At 37.1% G+C, this 13,963-nt stretch overlaps 1 protein-coding gene across 2 annotated transcripts in view; it reads right to left on the bottom strand.

The window, feature by feature from the left end:
* NFATC3 (nuclear factor of activated T cells 3) overlaps positions 1-13,963 on the bottom strand; it is a 166,052-nt gene that overhangs the window by 50,174 nt on the left and 101,915 nt on the right. For both annotated transcript variants that reach the window (XM_043983369.1, XM_043983370.1), the window contains 5 exons: positions 12,690-12,889; positions 10,997-11,169; positions 10,137-10,277; positions 4,569-4,624; positions 2,291-2,417 (listed from right to left, as the gene is read on the bottom strand). In XM_043983369.1, the coding sequence (XP_043839304.1) occupies positions 2,291-2,417; positions 4,569-4,624; positions 10,137-10,277; positions 10,997-11,169; positions 12,690-12,889 (697 nt within the window). The remainder of the gene's footprint in view (positions 1-2,290; positions 2,418-4,568; positions 4,625-10,136; positions 10,278-10,996; positions 11,170-12,689; positions 12,890-13,963) is intronic.

The raw sequence follows: 13,963 nt of genomic DNA, 5'->3' as shown, positions 1-13,963 counted from the left end.
CAAATTAAAGTATAATTTTCTCACTATTTTTCTTGCCCTTTTTTTTGGGGGGGGTGTTGAAACATGGCTAATATGGAAATATGTTTTGCAAGATTTCAAATTTATAACTGATATCATAATACTTGCCTTATGGGTGGGAGAGGGGCTGAACAGAGGGAGAGAATTTGGAACTCAATTAAAATACAAAAAATACTAAAAATAAAAAAATAAAGGAATTGAGAAAGGCTTCTTACTGAAAGTGAGAGTTGGGGCAGCTAGGTGGTGCAGTGGATAGAGCACAGGCCCTGGAGTCAGGAGTACCTGAGTTCGAATCCGGCCTCAGACACTTAATACTTACTAGCTGTGTGACCCTGGGCAAGTCACTTAACCCCAATTGCCTCACTAAAACAACAACAAAAACCTGAAAGTGAGAGTTTAGCTGAAGGGGGGTAGGAGGCAGAAACAAGAAGGGAGTGAATGCCAGGAGAGCCAGTAAAAATGCAGTGGGGAGATGGAGTGTCTTGTTTGAGAAAAAAATAAGGAGTTCAGTATCACTAGATGATAAAGTACAATGTGGAAATGGGGAGTAAGAAGGAAGAAGGACTTTAAAAGCCAAACAGAGGGGGCAGCTAGGTGGCGAAGTGGATAAGGCACTGGCCCTGGATTCAGGAAGACATGAGTTCAAATCCGGCATCAGACACTTGACACTTACTAGCTGTGTGACCCTGGGCAAGTCATTTAACCCTCACTGCCCTGAAAAAAAAAAAAAAGCCAAACAGAGGAAGATTCTATGAGGGAGAGGTAAGGGAATGCATTCAAGCTACAGAAAGACATAAAGATAAAGATAAAGAGTGTTAAGTATGGTGAACAGCTAGTAGGCCAAAATATCAAGTGCATGATGTTAAGGGCTAAAATTCTAGCTAAACTGTCTAAAATATCTAATGAGTGGTCGCCAATAAATTATAAGCTTTAGCAAGAGTTAGACTTTTAAGCGTTTATTAAGGAGAATAAGAATTTGGTAAAGAGAGAGAGAAAGGCCTAGATTCTTATCTATTAAAGGGAGAGCACATTTCTAGCTCCGCTCTCCACCCGAGTCCAGAGGAAAAGAGAGTGAGACCAAGCGCCAGTCTCTTCCTTCCTCCTCCCACTAGCCCGCGTCACTGACGCCAAAGAAAAGACTCCTGGTCTTGCCCTCAAAGACCTTCGCTTCATGGGCAGAACTCTTCTACAGTAAGTCTCCAGCAGGTGGCGTTATTCCAATCGTTACAATGAATAGAATTGATGTGAAATAAGTTTGTAAAGACAGACTGGAGCCAGGAGGTAAAGAGTCTTAAAGACCAGGCTGAGGAATAGGTATTTATGCCTAAAGGCAATAACTAGCAAATGAATTTTTATTTTCTAAAAATCGGTTTTTACAAACATGAATTCTCCCTTACCCACAGTGTCACTGCTCAACTTCAAACAAACATTAAAAAAAATAAAAATAAAAATTCTCACAAATAGACATATAGTCCAGCAAAACAAATTCTCACATTAGCTATGTCTACAAATCCATGTTTCATTCTTTTAAGTTCACCACCAATAGGTGGTGGGAAGCGATACAGTCAAATAGGCTTAGACTTGGGCATCAGGAAGATTACCTTGAATGCTGTGTGGAAGATAGGAGAGAAGACCAATTAGGAGATTATTCCAATATTTTACATGAGAGGTGATGTCAGTCCAGTGTTAAATATAGAGATGATTGTAAGAGATTTGGCAACTGACTGAATATAGCAAGAGAAGGTAACAGAAGACTGAAGGATGATTATTTTCACTGAAATGGGGAAGTTTGGAGAAGAAATAACTTCAGTGGGAGGAAGATAATGAGTTCAATGTTACACAAAAGAAATTTAATATAAGGATTTAGAATTGGATGAGAATGTCTACAAAGCAGTTACAGAAACAGGACTCGAGTTAAGGAGAGGAATGAAGGCTAGCTAGACAAATCTGGGAGATGTCTACACAGAGAATGTAATTGAGTTCATGAGAGCCAATGATATCATCAAGGAAGATTGTATAGAGATAATAGAGGATCTGGGACAGTGTTTTGGGAGACAGCCATGATTAGCACTGTCTCCCAAATAATTTATGCCTAAGTTCAGCATTCAGCATCAAATCAATGAGTTTGAAAATGAGATAAAAGACTTTCATTGCTTCTAAGTACTCTCTTCTAAAGATGTACTATTCAGTGAGCTTATTTGTACCCAAAACAAACAAAAAAAGCTTCTACCCAAGCAACTTTATAAGAAACCATTATAATAACTCCTTGTACCTGGCGTGTAAGTAAAACGTTGAGACTGGCTTTTTTTCCTCTTGCCATTACAAAGATAAAACTGCACCTGCACCGCAGCTGTAACTGTTCTGTTATGGTATGGAGGAACTTCAAGGACAATGTTCGCCTAAGTGAAAAGTCAAACAAGAGAACATTACACTTACAGCTAAAAATGAAAAGCACCTGTTAAATTCAGCGTAAGAAGGTGAAAACATTTTAGATAATTTTGGGCAGTGGCTAGAAATAAACTACTAAAATATACTGCATAAGAAAAACTTTAAGCTTTCTATATCGACTGGATGTAGCTTTTCCTATAATTTGGGGGGGGTACGACACACACACAAACACTTTTTCTCTCAATGGTGCTGTTACAGAAGAAATAAAAATATTATACTGTTACATGGCACTTGCTAAGGAAATTTGAACTGTAGTGTTAATGTGTCCCTAATACATTTTAAAATTATATTTTTTCTTCTTTTCTATACATACAGCTTTTGTTTTGTTTTTTGGGTTGGTTTTTTTTTTTTTTTTTGGTGAGGCAATTGGGGTTAAGTGACTTGCCCAGGGTCACACAGCTAGTAAGTGTTAAGTGTCTGAGACTGGATTTGAACTCCAGTCCTCCTGACGTGCTCTATCTATTGCACCATCTAGCTGCCCCACAGCTTTACATTTCTCAAAACTTTTATTAGGAATCCTCTAAATTAGAAAATAATCAATAAACATTTATTAAGTACCTTCTATGTGCCAGGAACTGTGCTAAGCACTGGAGATACAAGAAGAGATAAAATACAGTTCCTGCCAGAAGGAGCTTACAACCAAATGGGGGCAATAACATGCAAACAAATATATGCTAAGCACACTCTATACAAGATAAATAGGAAATCATTAACAGAGAAAAGGCCCTAGAATTAAGGGAGTGGGAACCTGTAGAAGATGGGATTTTAGTTGGGACTTAAAGGAAACCAGCAGAGGAGTTGAGGAAAGAGAACACTGCAGATATGGGGAGAGCCAGAGAAAATGCCTACAGCTAACAGGAAGTATCTTGCTTGTATAATAGTACAGAGGCCTGGGTCACCGGATCAAAAAAAATACATGGTGGGGATATAAGAAGACTGCAAAGACAGGAGAAGGTTTGGTTATGAAGGTTTTGAATGTCAAAGAGAGCATTTTGTATTTTCTCTTGGAGGCATTAAGGAGCCACTGGAGTTTAATGGGGATGGGGGTGATATGACTGGATATATGCTTTAGGAAAATCACTTTGGTAGCTGAATGGAGGATGGAATGGAGTGGAAAGAGACTTGAGTCAGGCTGACCCACCAACAGGCACGAGGGGATGAGGGCCTGCACCAAGGTGGTGGCAGTGTCAGGGGAGAGAAGGGGGAGTGTGTTTGAGAGATTTTGCAGAAGTGAAATCTAAAAGCCTTGGCAACAGATTGGCCATGAGGGGTAAGAGGTAGAAAGGAATGCAGGATGACTACTAGGTTGTGAAGATGGTGTTTCCCACTAAAGTAATAGGGAAGGGGGTATAAGATGCCTACTAGGCATCGATTTTGAGATCTGTATGCTGATGCTTCCCACTAATTTTAAAATGTTACTACATCTTAAAGAAAGGCCAGGGAACCCGTTTCTCAGTTTAAACTGTTCTGTATAAAGACATACTGGAAGTTCCTGACCTGGCCCCACTGCATTTGGTCCATACTTTCTGCATGCCTGTGGCTCTGAGCCCTAGGAATAAATGTCCCTCCATTCCCACCTTAAACCCCAAGTTGGCTGACATATGGTTGGCTGCCATTCAGAATGGAATATGTGATGGTAGGATAAAGCAGCTAGAGTGCTAGGAACATTAAACAGTCTGAGTCCAATAAATAGCCTGAACAGCTTTTTCATAGTTTGTGTCAGATGGGGAAACTGCTTATAATACATTTCTCAAATAGGAACTTCTGAAACAATCTCTTCCCTTCCCTTACCCCAACCCAAACTAGATATTATTCTGAAATAATACCTTTACCCAATTAATCCCTTTTCACTTTTGTATTATGAGGGCCAGGCCTGATTCATTTTTAACTTTACATTCTCAGTTCCTAGAACACTGTCTTATACATAGCTGGTACCTAATAAATGGTTATCATTGTTAGACTGATGTTTTAAAATACTCCAGCAATCTGAGGGAAAAAAGGTTCCTGCTGACTTAAAAGAACAGCATATAATTAATTCAGTTTCCCCATTTAAAGATATTAACCAAAAATACTTTCTAAAGGAAGAAAATTAAATTTCTCACCCCTTGACACTTTTCCCTAATTATTTTTCCTTCCACTTCCCACTGAGGACGTCCATCTGTTGAGAGAAATGATTTAATTTACAATTACTGTAGGTTATAAAGCATATGAAAGCATTCAATCAGATTATTATTACAGGATTAAAAATTAAATTTTAAGCAAAATATAATTTTGTAGGTACACACCGTTATGGGGGAATATATTTCCCCTAAAAATAATAAAGCTCCTTAATTTAACTCATTCATTTTCAATCTATACTTTTGACTTGTTTTTTTTTTGGTGGGGCAATGAGGGTTAAGTGACTTGCCCAGGGTCACACAGCTAGTAAGTGTCAAGTGTCTGAGGCCAGACTTGAACTCAGGTACTCCTGAATCCAAGGTCGGTGCTTTATCCACTGAGCCACCTAGCTGCCCTTCAATCTATACTTTTGAAAAATTCTGTAATGATTCTTTACCTTGACTGAGTTATGATAGTTTAACTCTGAAGTTAGTTAAAAGGATTTTCAATTGCCTAAAATCACACAGAAATGGCCATTTCTTTACTATATTTTTACCATGTAGTTGAATATTCTTTCCTTGCCTTATGGAACAAATATATTCCCAAAGTTATCTTCGATGTGAATTTCTATAAAGTCATTAGTTTCAAATTCAAATAGAAATGGTCCCTGCAGGTCTCAAATTGACTTAGAAAATCACAAATTAACCTTATTTATATTTTACTATATTTTGCCAAACCTTTCTCAATTACATTTTAATCAGATTTGTGGTGTACTCAGGAGTTGCTGACTGGCAGAATATGAGTTTGACACCTCTGCTATAAAGTGAACCTTATTTTTCTCACTGACTTCTACAAACAAATTAGAACATTATTTCCCCGGGGAGAATTCAATACACTAAGCTGAAAAACCTTGGAAAGGAAACAACAATGATAGGGGACTTAGGATTTGAGATGAACAAAACCAGAAACACACATAAATCATAAGATTTAGACTAGAAGGGACCTAAAAGATTGCCATCAATGATAACATTTAAAAATATTTAATAATAAACATTTTTATTTCTTAGAACACAACAATATTCCATTACCATCATATACCACATTAATGACAAGCAGAATGATTTCAGAAAGGCCTGGAAACACTTGTATGAACTGATATGGGTGAAATGAGCAGAACCAGGAGGAAATTGTGCACAGTGACAGCAATACTGTTTGATGAGGAACTGTGAATGACTTAACTATTCTCAGCAATATAAGGATCCAAGATGATCTCAAAAGACAAACGATGAAGCATACTATCCACTGAACACAGAACTACTGACTGAACACAGACTGAAGCATACTATTTTTCACTTTCTTTCATTTTTTCTTTTATTCAAGTTTTCTTATACAAAACAACTAATATGGTAATGTTTTACATAACTGCACATGCATAACCTATATCTAATTGCTTAATGCCTCAGGGAGGGGGGAGGGGAGAGAGGGAAGGAGAGTTAGAATTTGGAACTCAAAACTTTAAATAAAAATAGTTATTATTAAATATTTAAAAAAATATTCTAGCAGGATGATTTCAGAAAAGCCTAGAAAGATTTATATCAACCGAAGCTGTGAAATGAGCACAACCAGGAGAACACTGTACATAATAACAATAATCAACTGTAAATGATTTAGCTATTCTTAGAAATACAACGATTCAAGACAATTCCAATGAACTCATGATGAAAATGCTATCCATCTCCAGAGAAAGAACTGATGTAGTAGGAATGCAAATTGAAGCATACTATTTTTCAGTTTATTTTTTCCTGGTCTATTGCTTTCTTTCACAAGATGACTAATAGGAAATGCTTTGCACAACTGCACATATATAACATAAAACAAATTGCTTCTGTCTCAGAGAGTGGGAAGGGGAGAGAAGGAGAGAATTTGGAACTCAAAATTTTTAAAAACAAATGTTAAAAATTGTATTTACATGTAATTGGGGAAAAATAAAATATTTTTTAAAAGACATTATTGGTAACTGATGAGGTCATAAAACAGAAAGCAAAAGGTTAAGGAGAGAAAAGAGGAAGTGAGGTAATTAGTATAGATAGCTTAGGTGAGAAAGGGAGTTAAAATTCAGTCAAGGGGTGGTAGTTCTAATGAAGATTTAAAAAAAATAAAATTAGGGGGGCTTGGGCATATGAGAGAGAAGGGAAAGAACAAGTAGATAGGAAGAGTTTGAAGACTAGAATGGGATGGGGTATGATTGAGGGAGAAAATCTACCATAGAAGATAGAAGGACATGGCATCAAAGTTACATATAGGGGGGATATTTTGTCAAACAGAAAGGTAATCTCATTATTATTATGAATTTTTTTTAGGGCAATGAGGGTTAAGTGACTTGCCCAGGGTCACACAGCTAATGCCAAGTGTTTGAGGCTGGATTTTAACTCAGGTCCTACTGAATCTAAGGCCAGTGCTTTATCTACTGCACCGCCTAGCTGCCCCCCCCCCCCCCCCCGCCCGTAACCTCATTATTAAGAGTTGGTTTAGAATAGTTTCTGTGGGGATTAAGATACAGAATCAATTATGGAGGAAAGAAAGTCCAATTAAGGTTCAGTAACATAACAGTTGTGGTACTTCCATTCAATAGCACGTGAGTAATAATGAGGTGGATGGTGGGAGTAATTCAGGGCTGAAGTTAGTCAAAGGATGAGCTGCAAAAGGAACAATGGGTTATGGGACTGAAGAAGAGAAGGCACCAAATAGTTGAATTGATTAAAATGTTGAAATAGTCAAGATTGGGGAGGGAGGAAAGCCAGAAACCTAAAAAAATACTTAAGAGTAGAAGGATTAAAATTCAAGATGAGGATAAAAAATAGGTTTTGGGGCAGCTAGGTGGTGCAGTAGTTAAAGCACTGGCCCTAGATTCAGGAGGACGTGATTTCAAATCTGGCCTCAGACACTTGACACTTACTAGCTGTGTGACCCTGGGCAAATAACTTAATCCTCATTGCCCCGTCCAAAAAAAAAAGAAAAGAAAAGAAAAGAAGAGAAATTGGTTTAGGAGGAGTGAATCAAAAGAAGGGATGGAAGGAAAGAGGATAATTTATTTAGAGGAATATCAGTTTTTGATCAAGAAAGTAGGACACCTATGGGTAATGGTGAGCTACAGGGTGTGACTTTCCATATACGTGGCTACAGTGGAATGGGATTTGAATAGTCTGAAAAACTGAAATGTTAGGGTGTTTGAAGAAATATCAAAATAAATGTTGAAAATCCCTTTGTCAGAGAGGTGAAGAAGACTGAGTGAGGTGGCCAACAGCTATCATGATCCATATAGGATGAAAATTTTTAGTAAGTCCTTCCTCTCCCTGTGGTTTTTTCACTTGGTTTGAGACTCACGTGTAATACAAATGAACGATGCTTCTAATTTTAAGGTTATAGATTATATTAAACTTAAAATGTATTAGATCACAGAACAATGCTGAAAATCCCTGGTTTAATAGGCCCAAGCACAGTGACAAAAGTCTAGAGAGGGTCTTTTCTCCTGCTCAGGAACACCCTGTACTGGAGAAGTTGATGCACTTGGAACTCTCCAACATAAATATAATTTCAAAGTGATAAACTCTCTAACCTTGATGGAGGAGCTGAAAATGTTCTTTATGCAGACTAGCTTCCATGACAAAGCATATAAATTAGGCTACACTGAAATCAAGTCTAATTTGTGAACAATCTTCTCTTAATATTCTATATACACCTTGAGTACAGAGAATTCATCCTATAGCACTTAGTACTCTCAAGAGTGCCTAGCAGAGGGGGCAGCTAGGTGGCGCAGTGGATAAAGCACTGGCCCTGGATTCAGGAGGACCTGAGTTTAAATCCAGCCTCAGACACTTGACACTAGCTGTGTGACCCTGGGCAAGTCACTTAACTCTCATTGCCCTGCCCCCCCCTCCCCAAAGAGTGCCTAGGAGAGTGTTTTATGTATAGTCAACGTACAATGCTTGACTCTTTAACATGGCAGTATAAATGCAGGTGTTCCTGTAGACATAAATCACAAACCATCTACATTTTCTCATTCTGTGAAACTCTTGCCCACATCTTTCCATAAACAAGAATATTGATCCAACTTTCTGAAAACAATCTGTGGCTACCAGGACAGCACATGGATGGTCCATTATATATGTGCTTAATAATGTTTGAAATGTAATGTGCTCAATTATTTGGCAATAGGAATGAAACAGAGACAGATATCACACATCTGGCCAGTAATAATCCCTTGAATATTCTTAAACTTTTCTGACTTTAAATCCTTACCAGAGAACTTTTAATTATAACTTATGATTGTTTAATGGCTTAAACACAAATTGACAGCCTACCTCAACTAAAAAGACCAAATTCATTTATTCAGAATTTATTAAAAGCTTATTACATGTCCATTCCTGTGCTAGGTTTTGAGAATAAGCAAAGATAAATAAGATCATTTCTCTTCCTTTGAGGAGCTTATAATTTAGTTAGGCAGCTAAAATGTGTCCACAAGTAGCTACCAAATAAAATAGAATATAACTGCACAGGAGGTATAAAAACAAATCTTTTATCAAAGTTCCAAATAATGTGAATCAATATTATTTTTCCTTTATGCTTGCCTTACATTTTCCCAATATTTAAAAAAATGACTTCTTATATCAGGTAGCCAAATTTCATATACCATACCATCTCCTAGAAAAATAATCTGAGATTATATAAAACAATATAAGAATGAGAATATCACATATACATACACATACAATATTTTAGAAACATTCAATACATAAATGAAATATAATTGGATTTCTTTTTTATAAATTATTTCTCTGTCAATTTTTTTGGGGGGTGGACAGGGCAATGAGGGTTAAGTGACTTGCCCAGGGTCACACAGCTAGTAAGTATCAAGTGTCTGAGTCTGGATTTGAACTCAGGTACTCCTGAATCCAGGGCTGGTGCTTTATCCACTGTACCATCTAGCTGCCCCCTCTATCAATTTTAATAAAGAATTTAGGAATAAGTATAGTTTTTCAACTTCTTTCAAAAAATTGCTACTACTGGCTGAGCATGGTAGCACTTGGCTGTAACCCTTGCTACTGGGGAGGCTCAAGTTGGCAGATAGTTTGAGCTAAGGATTTCTGAGCTCTAGGAGGTATAAAACCAAATGGTGCACAAACTAGATCTGGAACCAACATGGTGAACCCCTAGGATTGAAAGATTTACCATACTGACTAAGATGGGGAGGAATGGCCCAGCTCAGAAATGGTCATGCCTTCCAGGCTGATCAGCACTGAAAATGACCACTGCACTTCCAGCCTTAGGTGAATTCCACATAGGGAGACCTAGTCCCCAAAACTAAAAATAAGCCCAAAAGAACTACAACTACTATGCCTGCCTAGGGAAGGAACTCCATTTGCAAAATAGAAAGACAGTTTAGCAGATAGCTTTGGTAAAAACAAATTACTAGTGAAATGATTAACTTTGAAAATCTTGGGGAAAATGTTTCAGTTTCTTGAAACTACCCTCCCTTCCATCCCCCAAATCCCTCAATATAAACATTCTATTACCTTGGCCTTTTTCAATAAAGATGATTTTGGATTCTGGAAGAAAATTTGTTCCCGTCACCACCATTTCATGACCTCCATTTACTGGACAACTGTTGATACTGTACTTCTCGATCTGAGGGAGTTCTTGAGCAGATCGCTGTGCTATTTTTCCCCCCAAAGAGGTGAATAAAAAAGCTTGTATAAGTATGTAAACTTTCAAGCATAAAAAATAAATTTTTAAAAAAATGAAAATAAAAAAATTACATTACACTTAATAGATTAACATTTCATATGAGTCATATTTTACTACTAAACTTATAAGATTTTTTTTAAGATTTCTTTTTTTTAAGTGAGGCAATTGGGTTTAAGTGACTTGCCCAGGGTCACACAGCTAGTAAGTGTTAAGTGTCTGAGGCTGTATTTGAACTCAGGTACTCCTGACTCCAGGGCTGGTGCTCTATCAACTGCGCCATCTAGCTGTCCTTAAACTTTTAAGATTTAAAAAATAATTTTATATTATTTAGTTACAATAGCCTACAATGTAATTTAGGGCTGTTATTATACCATCATGATGAAATCATGCATTTACATGTTCAGGCTTGGGACTAGAATCAAGGTTTTCAGATTCAGAGTCCCGCGAGGCTTGGGACTAGAATCAAGGTTTTCAGATTCAGAGTCCCGCGTGCTCTCTACTGTGCCTGTCTCACTTTTATAAGCCAAACATACAAATCAGCTTGTTTACTTTACTGTCTTACTAGGTTATTTCATTTCTGTGTCTAAATTTGCTCTTCTGACCTAAACTTTGGATAGCAAATGAAGAGAAGACATTCTACTGGTTATTGTTAAGGAAATCTTAAATGGATACCCTCATACTCACTTACAGCATTCAACAGGTATGGAAGCAGTCTGCAGAGACAAAACTTTTCCACTAGGTTGGGGGATGTGTACACGAAAGACAAGACGAACTCTAGTATTCTTTCTGCCAATATCAGTCTCTCCTTTTCGAAGCTCTATATCTGAATTGCGAAGTTTTAAAATACCTGCACAATCAATACTAGAGGGAAAACATAATACTTTACTTCCTGATTCACAAGCAATAGTTCTAGAAACCCCAGCAACTTTAGTTTTGTATTTTTAATCTGTTTTTATAACCAATAAATACCGTTTCATCATGTTAAAACTTGGTTTTCTAGGTAATCTACATTTATGACCGTTTACATGTTAAAAAGTGTTATGGACAATAGTAGTGAATATTATTAGGAGTATGTACTAAATTAACATATATGACGAGCCAAAAGCATAAACAATAAAAACAACTGTAGCAATTCTCTGATATTCACATAAAGAGTGGGAACAAAGGAGTATTGGTGAAAAATTAAAATTAACTGTTAGCTTTCATTGTTCTAGATTGTTTCTGATTATGGCTTCCTTTGTTTTCCATCTTAAGGCACAATCTGTACCCAGAAACCAATCTGTAAGCTTTAAAACCTAAAGTTTAGGGGCAGGAAGGATGATAATTAGCAACGAAAATTAAGGAAAGGGGGAATCAAGAGAGAAACTGCCTCAACAAGTTGCTTCATATTCTAATGTGAATTTCTAAAATCTAAAAACATTTGCAAACGTATAGATAAAATGCACAGAAAACAAATGAGGCTTTCAAATAAGCCCTTTGAAGCAAGGTGATGAAGTTTTGTTTGTTTGGTTTTTGGTTTTTGGGTTTTTTTTGGTGGGGCAATGGGGGTTGATTGACTTGCCCAGGGTCACACAGCTAGTAAGTGTCAAGTGTCTGAGGCCAGATTTGAACTCAGGTACTCCTGAAGCCAGGGCTGGTACTTTATCCACTTTGACACCTGGCTGCCCCAAGGTGATAAAGTTTTATAAATAGAATTGCTGTTCTTCTAGTTCCAGCAATGCTTATTAAAATGTAATAGAGTAGTGACTACCCATGTAAAAGTGACAAAGCTCAGGTTTTGGTTCCTATTATACTCTTATCCTTTTATTTTTTTAAAACAGATTCTTATTCTTACAAATTATTTTATGTAGAGTACTGGCAAAGTTAAGACAATGATTCTTCTTTATAGACAGGTGCTATTAAAATACCTATGTTACAGTTGAAGAACCTGTCTGAGGCTGGATTTGAACTCAGATTATCCTGACATCAGGCCCAGTATTCTATCTAGTGAACTTCCTAGGAGGTGCCTCCTAAAAGAGAGGAGTTGGACTAAATGACCTCTAACCCTAAGCATACTGTCCTTTTTGCTTTCCTGGCAATTTTCTTTAATCACTTTCCTAGGACCTCAAAGACATTTAGTCTAAAGAAGGGCCTATACAAGCATGCACAGTTAAGGATGATTCAAATTTATACCTATTGGGGTTGACTAGAATTGCATATAGACTAGAACTGCTTTTATGTATATGTTTGAGAATGATTTCTTTAGAAAAAGATCCTCTAATATAATATAGTGTTTTCAAGCAAAAATGAAGACATATATTATTACTATTTGTATCACACACATAGCATTTTATTTTCTTCATTATCATAGAATTTCCAGTCCCTGTAAGTAAACAACATACCTGGCGGACATGTTATTTTCAGGAAGAAGTGGAATTTCTAAAACTTTTGTGCTGGCAATGATTATTTCTTGGCTGGCAGTAGCAACAGTCTTCCCAGTGATTCGGTGCACCTGGTAAAATGCATGTGGTCGTAGGTAGCGATCATCTGCTGTTCCAATGAACATCTGTAGATTTATTGGTTTTTCATTATAGCCCAGGAGCTAATGAAAAAAATATACATTTGTGTTTAACAGACTACTGATAGTTTGGTAACTTACTTACTTGGGGGGGGCGGGCGCAATTGGGGTTAAGTGACTTGCCCAGGGTCACACAGCTAGTTAGCAGCAAATGTCTGAGATTAAATTTGAACTCAGGTCCTCCTGAATCCAGGGTTGGTGCTCTATCCACTGAGCCACCTAGTTGCCCCTGGTAACTTTCTTACTATTTCATTCTTTCTGTCTGTATCCCTAGCTCCTGTCACAGCGACTGACACATAGTAGGCATTTAATAGATGCTTGCAGACTCACTGATCGGAGTGTTACTTATATTTGTTGCATCTATAGCACAGGAATGAAATGTCATTTAAGTCAATGAATAGGCATGGAGTATTTCTTTACAGTGGTAAAGGGCTCAGAGCAGCAGGAGAAATGTCACAAATGCTAAGAACTTTATTTCTGAGAAGCTAGAGCCTTGTTTGGAATAAATGGTAGGCTGGGTTCTCAGTACACAGCCCATGAGCAGAACATGCAAAGGTGTGATGAGTACTAGCATCTGGTTGCAAGCTCCTCGAGGGCAGAGACCACATTCTGTACTTTTCCAATAAACTCCATTCAGGTCCCAGGTTTAACACACAGCAAGTACTGAACAACTCTTCTGATCTGACTACCAGGGAAATTTATTCATAGGTCAATAAAAAGTAAATTTACTTCTTTAGTGTGAGATAAGTAACTTACTATTCAATAATAATATAGTGAATAACTGTAACAGACTGTCCTTTAAGATTTTTGATAAACATTACTGCTGATTAGTTACTGGCACCACATAAAAAAGAAAAGCACTTAGCAAAAGAGCAAAGTGTTTTTCCACTCAAAGATCAGGTTATTTAAATGAAATAATTTTAAAAGAGGCAAGCTGGTCTTTGGCTCCAACCCAGGTGTTGCATATTTTGGGGCAAGCAAAGTACTTTAGTTTGTGAAAGCAAAATGTAATTTTCTTTGCTGAAGAGTGATTTTAAACTATTATTCTCTGTATAAAGTATATACCAACTATTTCTCCTCTCTGCATTATTATTTTAA

Source organism: Dromiciops gliroides, chromosome 2, assembly GCF_019393635.1.
Source record: "Dromiciops gliroides isolate mDroGli1 chromosome 2, mDroGli1.pri, whole genome shotgun sequence".
Lineage (NCBI taxonomy): Eukaryota > Metazoa > Chordata > Mammalia > Microbiotheria > Microbiotheriidae > Dromiciops > Dromiciops gliroides.
Note: the sequence above shows the minus strand (reverse complement) of the source record. Positions and strands in the feature narration are given on the sequence as shown.